This window comes from Lagopus muta, chromosome 13 (genome assembly GCF_023343835.1).
Source record: "Lagopus muta isolate bLagMut1 chromosome 13, bLagMut1 primary, whole genome shotgun sequence".
Classification (NCBI taxonomy): domain Eukaryota; kingdom Metazoa; phylum Chordata; class Aves; order Galliformes; family Phasianidae; genus Lagopus; species Lagopus muta.
In genome coordinates this window covers 9,272,507-9,282,678 of record NC_064445.1, presented here as the reverse complement: position 1 = coordinate 9,282,678, position 10,172 = coordinate 9,272,507, and the positions used below count along the sequence as shown (strand labels likewise).

Sequence of the window (10,172 nt, the reverse complement as noted above, 5' to 3'; positions counted from 1 at the left end):
ACCGGCCGTGCTGTGGATGCCAGGTCCCAGCTGCACAGGTCCGCCAGCACAGCTCCAGCAGCGCGTGTGCAGCACAAGCAACGAACCACAGTCAGTTTTTGAGGAGTCTTTTTTATTAAGATAAATCCAGCAAAATTCCTAACAGTGGGTACATACAACCGACCTGCCCTTTTAAAAGAAATGCTTGTATTTCATTTAAAAACATGATTACACTTTTTTTTCATTATTTATTTATTTTTCAAAACCGACAAAATAAAATTACATTTGGGAAAACAACAGATTTCCAGCTCTTAGGTATTTTTTTTTTCATGAAAATAGCTCACCTTCTTTATAAAAGCAACCCACAGAACCACTGGAATGTTTAACACAGTTATTTGTTTTGAGACCTCCCCACTTTAAGAAACCATACAACACGTACAAGGGTAAAATTAAAATCTGAACTCTGTAAGCATGACTTACACAAAAAGGGACACACTGACAGAAGTCAAAAGCTACCACCACTTATTCTTTCCATGTACCATACAAACTATTACAATCACAAAATTTAAAAACAATGATTTTTTTTTTGTTTTGTTTTGTTTGTTAGGGATTTAATTCCCAAGTAACCGAGATGAAGATGTTCCATAATTAAATTCATGCTAAAAAAACCTGCATTTATAAAATAGTTGATAAAAATATTCCTCTCTGTTAACAATACAGCATGGAGGTACGGATACCAAATGATGGAGATATAGGGCAGGGTTAACATTACTCGGACTTGGCTTCCTTATCATCAGATGCTTCAGCAGCTGGTGCCTATAAAAGTGTTTGGGAAGAATAGAAATATTATTTGTAATGCTAATCGGATCCCATTCTAACAAGCATCAAAGAGAGACTACTTTGTTAGCACGCACATGGACAACACTTTGTGTAGATAAACAGGAAAGCACAGCTACTACCAATAATATCAACACAACAACACGTTGGCTGATAATTCCAAAAACTAAACCATGGAGGAGTATCATTTGATGACTGATTAATATCAGAATGATAAGAGAATCCAGAGACAGAATTTGAAACGTGTTTTAGATAAGGATCAATCAAGTGCTAGGGGAAGTTCACGTCCTCATCTCCGTCCAGTCATAGGAAGTGTAAGAATTGCACACAAATACTGTGTTGTACGAACTTCAGGGAGGCAGATCTCACCTGTTTTCTATAAAACGTCTGCTATTAGTTTCTAAGTCAACAAAATTGCCAAGCTCCTATCAGCAGTCCTTGGAAGGACGATGGTGCCATATTAATTTTTAGCAGAGAAGCTTGAGAATTGTTTTTTAGAATGAACAAATGAATGACCCATTAACTCTGTAGTGATACTCAGCACACGAAGAGAGAGCACTGTAAATCAACAGCACTGGAGTACACAACAGGCTAGGCTACAGCTGCAGGGATAAAAGGAGCCTGTAGCAAATGTTGCACTTCTATCAGCAACAGGAGTGCTAGGAAAAGGCCATCAGGAGCGGACTGAAGCTTGTAGCCAGTCCTAGCAAACGGCAGCTCTTGTGTAAGTAGCTGATACGTAAGAACCTGCAAGGAAGAGGCTTGCAAATCAAGAGACAAGACCAAGAACCTATAAGAAAGAGGCTTTCAGATCAAGAGACAAGACCAAGTTTGTTTTGAAGAACTCTTGTTGAACTGTTCTGATGCGAAGAATTGTTTTAAAGAATTGTGTAAAACTTAAAACCAGATTTCTGGCACAGTACCAACCCGTGCTGAGCAGAATAGGCAATCCAGCAGTCCAGAGAGGATATGCAAAGTCAGCTCAGGGTTGGACAGCAATCTTTCTGAGCTCTATTGTTCCCCAGATATTCTGCATTGCTCTTGTGCCAACACAGAGAGGGACACTACAATAGCACAGACCACCTGTGGAAGGGCTCTACCACATAGCAGGAAAGAGTGTGAGGAGAATGCTATTCTTTCAGGCTCTCCCTGGGAGTCGCCCTGCGCAGACACTGCAGCTGGTGTGTCTTAACAGGACAGCAGTGAACGCAGCACCTTCCGACAGGAGGCCCCAATCATTAGTTCCAGCAGATGCATTACCAATACATCTGTGTTTATTCCCATGTTTACTGTAGCTAAGGTACCTCATTAGTTTTGGTATCTCCATTTTCAGAGTGGTTTTCTTCTTTTGCATCCTCTTGTTTAGTTTCATCTTTGCCTTTGGCTCCTTTCTTCCCTTTTGTTGCTGCCTTTTTGTCTTCCTTTTTATCGTTTGCTGCCTTTTCTTTCTGTTAAGAAAAGAAACTGTGATATGGCAAATGCTGACTTCCAACTCGTACGCCTTCATTCGCACATTCACAACTCTGAACCTGTCCACACAACCTGCTTCTACACACAGAACTTCCTAGTGACAAAGATGAGATGAAGGTTTCTATGGAGAAGTGTTCTCCTTCTATTCTGCCCCAAACGTGCTACTGAGAAGTGCATAATATAAAAGCAGTCACAGCTGGGGTTAAAAGAATTCCTATTTTAAATAGGCATTCAATTAAATTAGCTAAAAAATGCTGGAGTTGAACTGGCCTGTATTTCTGCTGTGCTGCTGAAAGGCATACCAAAGAACAAAAAGAACATGTGCAACTAGTGGAAATACCAGAATACTTCAGATGTGCTATTGAGGCCTATTTAGAAACTCTAACAAAGCTGTAGTCAAAGGACTTTCCCCCTTGTCTGCCCGAAATATTCCTTACTATAATAAACCATTTGTGTGATGCACAAGCTGGGGGCCCAACAGCATCACTTCAATAACAACGCAAACTTTGCAGTTATTATTTAACCACACTTTCTTGTATGGCTGATCAGACTAAATCAAAACAAAGTTCAATGCCACAACTTCTGTAGTAACAGTTTTCTATATAGTAAGGTCAAACTCTGACCCTAACCCAGAAACAAGCATGGTTTCTTACCAGTTTCACTTGCAAGGATCTGCCCCTTGCTGCCAATAAAGAACCAGCAAACCAGAAACCATCAGAGAATCTAAGCAGATCATGACTGATTAACATGGTTCCAACAAAAGAACAATAAATACCTCCAAAACCACTACCCAAAGGTAAATGAAGCTAAGCACATAAATCGCAAATACACACATTTACCAAGTCAGAAAATGGAGTTGTCCCAGTGTCTAAAAGTCCTAGAAAGTCTATATGCTTATTTCAACTCCTAGCTTATTAGTTCACAAAATTAATTCACATCAAAAACAAGTTGTTTGCTGATGTCAAACACAGACACAAAATGGTAAGAGCAAAGCCACCTGATTATTCAGTAATGCTGATGATGAAAAACTCACCCAAATTAAAACCAAGTCCTGTAACAGTGCGGAAAGCTCAGACAGGAGGTTGGTGGCACCAATCAGGAGTGAGGCTTTTTCCTCTCTATCCTCCCACTCCCCAGCCTGACTTTCCTGAGGGATTTCAGCCCACCTGGAAAACTCCACCTCAGTGGCATTAGAAGTCTCCTTCCCCCAGGCTGTGCCCACTCTCCAGAACCTTCTCCTCCATTCTGGGGACTGACTTATGAAGGATACACAACGGCTCTTTTCCAGAGTGAAGGAAGAGAGTCGTCAAATAGAGCAGGAAAGAGAGCCATCTGCCTCCTCTCACCCTCTTCCCCCAGTTGAAAGAGCACCACTTACACTTTCAAGAGGCAGAGTGCAAGAAGGAAAAGGCCAAGAAAAATAACCATCAGAATAACACCAGCACATAACTATTCTGGAAGTGTCTGGCAGTGTTAAGGTTTGGAACTGCAACGCTGCTGCGATACTGGCTTGCTCTGTGTCCCTTGAACAAACTTCTGGAGACCTCTGAAGCACACAGAAGCAGTCTGCTGTGAAGGGCTCTCTAGCAGCACAGGTGTGTTAGTCACTTGCTCTGCAGACTACTGTCTGTTGGCAAAGCCTCTTAAAACAAGACTTGAGAAGAATCCAGAGAAATTACTTTCTATGACTGGACTCTGAATGGAAAGAAAGTGCCTTGCAGAATACAGCTGTGACTGGGAACCTGGGATCCTGCAGAACTCTTACTACAACCCCTTCTGCATAGATGCTGGTCTATTAGATAGCTTCAGAGAGCCAAAGTTCAATTGTCCTAGATTCAAACCAACACCTTAACTGCAAGAAGAACAATGCTGCTGCCCTGGGTGTGGGGCAACTCACAACTTGCCAGCAGAACTCAATAGCAATCAGTCCCTGAGAGGAGATGCACCACACAGCTCGTGCAGCACGGGACTGGAGTAAGCTCTAACAGTCACTTACAGTCCTTAACTTTTAAATGCTTAGCTCTGCAACTCCAAAATTCTGTTAGCACAGCTTCTGTGTATAAATCTTTAGATGTTTCCATCAAAATGAAAAATAAAAAAGCAAGCCTAAAAAAAAGCCAACACCACGCATCGTATGCAATTGCACTGACCTCTGCACGAGTGATCAGCAGAAGCTGACCCCAGCACTTGCAGATCCCAGCTCTCTTTCCGCTGGGGCTACAGAAGCAATGTGGGCTCGAGGGAGCAGCCACTAGAGGGAGGTGCAGCGCAGAATGCTAGCGGCTCACACCGCAGGAATGCTGAGCAGCAGGGCTCCTGGGTTCCCCCGCCGCTCTGGAATGGGATCTAGAAGTTCAGGCTGCACAGCCAAGATGCAGATGTGAAAAACTTGCTCAGGACACCACTGTGATGGGGGATCCCCAGACAGCATGTGGGGTTCTCTTTCTTGTCCTCTCCTCGTGACGTTTTTTGCTGCTCCACACAGCAGAACTCGAGGCAGAGCAGTTTTTTCATCGTCTGGAAGCCCATGATGCCATATGTGATTGCGAGGGCTTTTAAATGTGTACAAAAAGGCACCTGGTTCTCAGGCCATCATACCCTTCTGAAACTAAAAACCTGTGCTTTGCTCAAAACCACCAAGGAAAATGTATGATGGAAACAGACTAAAAGGAGAATTTTTTTTTGTTTTCCCAGCAGCAAACGCCTAATGCAATCTGAGTATTTACTGATAGCTCTAAAAGGATTGCAAGCCGTAACCTCTGGGAAAGCGTGGCAGAAAGGAAGAATAAATACCTCATGGATCACAGAAACAGCCTCCTTTATGTTTCAAGTTGTTGCTCCAAAGCACAAAGAAAATGTAAATATTTCTTGTTTAGCTGTATTGTCAGACATGCTGATATTTTTGACATTTCGGAAAATATCCAGCTTAAGGCAATGAGTATGTAGATCTTTATCTCCAGTGATTAAAATCTGATAAGCTGATAAATGAAAGGAGTGCCTCTGAATGAAAACTCAATAAGAAACTGCAATTAAAAGTATGATTTTCAATGCCTTCCCTAACTGAATCTCTGATCTCTATTGAAATCAATACAATTTCCCAACAATACGTGGTAAGAAACTACAGAATGGCCTTGCGAGGCAGCAGTAGAGCCTCACTACAACTGACTTAAAATCTGATCAGTTTACCACATTCCTTCAGGAGAATTTGGATTAAATTAATTTGATGTCACAATTTCACATTGTTTTAACCCACAAGATTCAATCTTAAATCTTTAAAGAAAACTATGAAAAAAAAAAAAAAAAAGTTGTGAATGTTTTGGGTTGTTTCAGTGCTTTTTTCCCCCTCTATGAGTACCCTGAAAAACAGAAGTGTTAACTTCAGTTCAGGATACCTTCAACACTTACCTTAGGTGCTGCCTTTTTGGGCTTTGGCTCCGGTTTAGGCGGAGCAGGTTTCTGTACAAAACACATATAAGAAACAGTCAGATGAGCCCTATATAAGTTTTAGCATTACATTGATAACTTTTGAAAAGTACACCAACAAAAGATATTTTGAGTTGACAGCTTCTTTCTGTAGTAATAAGGAATTAATGTCAGTGATGGGTCAATATCTTTTCTTGTTCAAACTCACATTTCCTCATATACCTTACAGTGGCTACAGCACAGATGCTGACTAGCACTAGTGAGTGGATCACTACTGTGTCTGAGTGTCACTGTCTACTGTGAAGGCAAGCATCTGTCAAAAATGAGACGTATTAACATCTGCACATAACTCTAGAAGTCAACACACATCTTAGCTTTCACTAAAATTAAGTACTTTCTTTTTTAAATAATAACTGTTATCCACTTGGCATTTCCAGACTGCTTAAAAAAGGGCTGGGCACACTAAGTCTGTAGGAAAGGATACCAAGAGCCTGGGGAAGACTGACTTTGGGCTGAACCCTACCACTCAACAGAGATTTACACCCTCTAGATCTCAGCTTACCCAACACTTGGACACTGAAAATCAATGGGCAAATTACAAGCTTAAAGAAAGCGTGGGCAATTTAAAGAGCTATGGGCAGGTATCTGTAGTGAGGAGACCTACAGACACCAAGTAGTGGTCAATCAATAGTCCTTGAGTCTGGACTCATGTGTCCAGGCATATGTTCACTAATAGATGAATGAAACGACTTGCACAACTCACATGAGATGTGTGAAAGTGAGCCCTGTTATGTGCTGCTGCTCAAAACCCAGACACATAAAGTAGGAATTTTACTCTTAAATATTTTTATACTGTTAACTTGGCCTCTAACAGCAGCAGCAGGAAAAAACAGTCTTTCTGCAACTTTCCCCCAGAACTTAACATCCCATGAGATGGAGTATGAAGAGATCAGAGAGGAATACTCACAGCAGATAGTCTGGCTGACCTTCTCTTTGGCTGCATAAAGAAAGAGGTGTCACTAGAGCTTAGCAAACACAGAGCTGTGCTTTCCCAGCACAGCACAGCACAGCACAACATAGCACACACCCTGCACACCCCAGGATTTAGGAACCTCTGGACATAGGGCTGACGGCTTGCTCAGCGCTGCTCCCCTGCACAAGCAGCCCTACTGAGATGCCAGGTAACCACGTCCCCTTACTGCCCCGAGGGCCATGTCTGAGCTGTAAGGGCCTGGAGGCCCGCAGCCCCGGGCCCCGAACGGCCGGTGTGCAGAGCGGCGTCTGGGGGACTCAGAGCGGGCGGGCAGTCCTGCAGCGGGATGCCGAGGGCTCACACCCGTAAGGGGAACCTCGGATTTAACCCACACCGCCACAGAAGTCCTGCGCAGAGCGGAACCGAGGAAGGAAATCCTACCTCCTCCTTCGCCTCGCCTTCAGCTGGAGCCTGCAAGAGAAGCGAGAGGGGCGATGAGAGGCAGGGCGATGAGCGGGGACGCGGCCTCACAGCTGCCCGGCGGACTACAGCTCCCAGCGTGCCCCGCGGCCGCCGAGCCGCTACGTCACCGCGCCGCGGCGTCGCCGCGTTTAAAAAGTTCCCGCCAAATCCGCGGCCACAACAAGGTCGCCGCCGGCCCCGCGCAAGGACAAAGCTCCGCGCGCACTCCGCCGCCCCGTGGCTCCGCGCCGCGTCCCGCCGCGCCGGGATCCCTTCCGAGCACGTGGGGCGGCCGGCAGCGCCCGGCAGCCCGCACCGCCAAGGGGGGCGCGGGGCCCTTGGGAGCCCTTGGGAGGGGCGGGCGGTGAGGGTCCCCCGGGGCCGGGCGGGGGGCTGGGGGGCGGGAGATCCCGGCGGCGTGGGCCGAGAGAAAGTTGTTAATGATGGTGGCGGCTCCTTCCCCGCTTCCCTTCAAGGACGGTTTCAAACTCTGCGCCGCCTAATGGCTCCGATTTACCATTGCACAACCATCTGGTATGACAAGAAGTGGGAGAAAAAAAAAAAAAAAAAAAAAAAAAAAAAAGGAGAACAAAGGCAAACGGCGGAGAAAGGGACACCGTGAGCGGCTCAGCGCCGCCGGGATACGGCCATACCCGCGCCCAGATGCCGCCGGCGCTGCCCAGGGCTAGCGCGGGGCGGTGGGCGCCCGGCGGAGCGGCGCGGCGCGGCCCAGGCGCGGCGGCACCATGGAGGCGGCGGGAGCAGCATGGAGACGGCCGCGCTGCGCCCGGCGGCGGCCCGAAGTGAACTCGCAGCTCCGCGCCGCGCGGCTCCGGCCCTACGAGAGCGGCCGCGCTGCTGGACGGGCAGCAAAAATGGAAAACGCCGAAACTCTGCGTGCACACGCACACACACACACACACACACACACACACGGCGAATCGGCGCTGTTTGTGCACAAACGGCCGTAATCCTCCCGCCCCCGTTCTGCCCCGCTTACCTTTCTTTTGGGCATAGTTGCACCTTAATAGTTGATTGCAAAATAGAGAGATCGGGAGAGGTGTAAAAAATATAAAGGGAACCGCCGGGAAACTGTTTTCGAGCGTCCTGCGGGATTGCCAAAAAAAAAAAAAGAAGAAAAAAAGAAAAAAAAAAAAAGAGACGTCGACGGGACCAAGAGTTAATTGCAGCAGAAACTGAACAAAAAAAAAATCCCCCCCTCTTTATTGCAAACAGTAAAATACACCAACACGCAACCAAACTGCATGAATGGGGAGCGCGAGATGGGCCCAGCCGCAGAGTGACGGCCACCGCGGCCAATGGGCGTGCGGGAAACGGCGCGAGGGGCGGGGCGGGGGCGGGGGGCGGGGTCGAGGCCGTAGCGCGAGAGACGCTCGCACACGGAGGGCCGGCGGCGGCCTTACGCCGTCTGCGCAGCGGAGCGGCCTAACGCGCGCGGTGAATACGGCGCGGCGCCGCCGGCGGCCCCGGCGCGGCCCGCGGAGGGCGGGCGGTGTCGATGCGAGGCGGCCGCTCGTCGCCGCCGCACTCGGAACGGCTCCGCGCGTCGCGGTGCTGCCCCGCCGGCCGCCGAGCTGCCTTTCCCCCCCACCCCCCCGTCTCCTCCTTCCTCGCGTCCCCCCAGAGGCCGGGAAAGAAACTTCCCCAAAGTTAGCGCAGGCCGCAGGACGACAACATGGCGGCCGCTCTGTCCCTCGCGGGGCCGCCATGGCGCGGGGCGATCCCGCCTCGGGTCTGGGGGGGGCGGCGGGAGCGGTACCTGAGGAACGGGCTTCGGGGTGGCCCCGCGAGCCACCGCCTTTGACCGCAGGGAGCCGAGGTCGGGGCGCGGAGCTCCGCGCGGTGCCGGCGTCGGCGCGGGCGGGAAGGTGCCGGGCGGGGGGCAGGAGGAGGCGGCACAGAGCCGGGCGGCCGCGCGGCCCGAGTGCCTCCGGGGCGGGCGGGGGCCGTGGGCCCCGGCTCCGGCTGGAAGGCGCCGTTCGCTCGGCCCAGCGGCCCTAGGTGCTGCTTGGAGCGGGGCCTCCGGTGAGGTAGACCCTGTGCGGAGGTCCCGGGCAAAACCGATGTTTCGTTTTGTCCTAAGTGCGCGTTCCAGTAGGGCTTGTGGCACCTGTTATGTCAGTCTCTCTGGGGAAAGTGCAGGGCACACACGCACTGGAGCCGCTGCTTGAGGCACGGCCTCACTCCTGGCAAAAGGCAGTCGAACCTTTCTGAAAGCCCCCAGCAAGGCACGTTCCGCAGCCTGCCAAGAGCGTTTTGGTGCTTGGCTGTCGGTGCCACTGCACAGGTTGCCCTGGCATCTGAGCTGGCTGTGAGTTAACTGAAGCTTCTCTGCCCAACACCGAGTTTATGTAAGAGCAATCTGCAACTTATAGCAGAGTTTTAGATCGTCGTTTCACATAATATTATCATGTCCAAACTTCATTTTTCTAGCAAATTCTCACATGCGTTACGTTCTCATAGTTTGTATTTTCTATACCTTTCCTCATTCTTAGGCTGCCTAAGTCCTTTCAGCCTTGCACTCTTCCTTACATCTACATCAGGCTAACCAGATTAGCTATCTCAGTATGGCGTTTGCCAACTTTGCAGTGGCATCACCATCTTGGTTCAGATTCGTTTTCTGCGCCCCAGAACACTTTCAGTGATGCTGTCATCTGAACTGCTCCCCACATTCTTTACAAATTCATAGTGACTTTCTGACTTGTCACTTTTTAAATTACCTCATTCACAGAGTACATACACATTAATAGTTTATTATTTTCCTGGAACCTTGGATTTACTCTGAACAGTTTTCCATTCACAAGTTCACCTTTCTTCTCCTTCCTCTAGTCAATCAGTGGAGAGCCCACAAATTCCACAATATTTTTTTGTAGCTACACGCCAATAACTTCAGAAGTTCTCTGGCTGGCATCCTGAACAATTTGGATTGTGTTTTCCAAGTGCTGCCAACCTGTGTAACCACGTAACCACTTCAATGTAATGGGTTCTTTCCTGCTGCTACTTGTTG

The 10,172-nt window shown here is 48.3% G+C and overlaps 1 protein-coding gene across 2 annotated transcripts; it reads right to left on the bottom strand.

Moving 5' to 3' along the window:
- Nucleotides 1-637: 637 nt before the first annotated feature.
- On the bottom strand, nt 638-9,040 carry HMGN5 (high mobility group nucleosome binding domain 5). Of its 2 annotated transcripts, none has more exons than XM_048959982.1 (7): nt 8,925-9,040; nt 8,145-8,251; nt 7,124-7,153; nt 6,677-6,706; nt 5,692-5,742; nt 2,121-2,264; nt 638-795 (listed from the first exon to the last, which is right to left on the bottom strand). In XM_048959982.1, exons 2-7 carry the CDS (start codon nt 8,157-8,159, stop codon nt 748-750), a joined length of 318 nt encoding a protein of 105 aa, XP_048815939.1. In that variant the 5' UTR covers nt 8,160-8,251; nt 8,925-9,040; the 3' UTR covers nt 638-747. The 2 variants fall into 2 exon arrangements, with proteins under 2 accessions (XP_048815939.1, XP_048815941.1); XM_048959984.1 differs by lacking the exon at nt 8,925-9,040 and adding an exon at nt 8,395-8,413.
- Nucleotides 9,041-10,172: the final 1,132 nt, after the last annotated feature.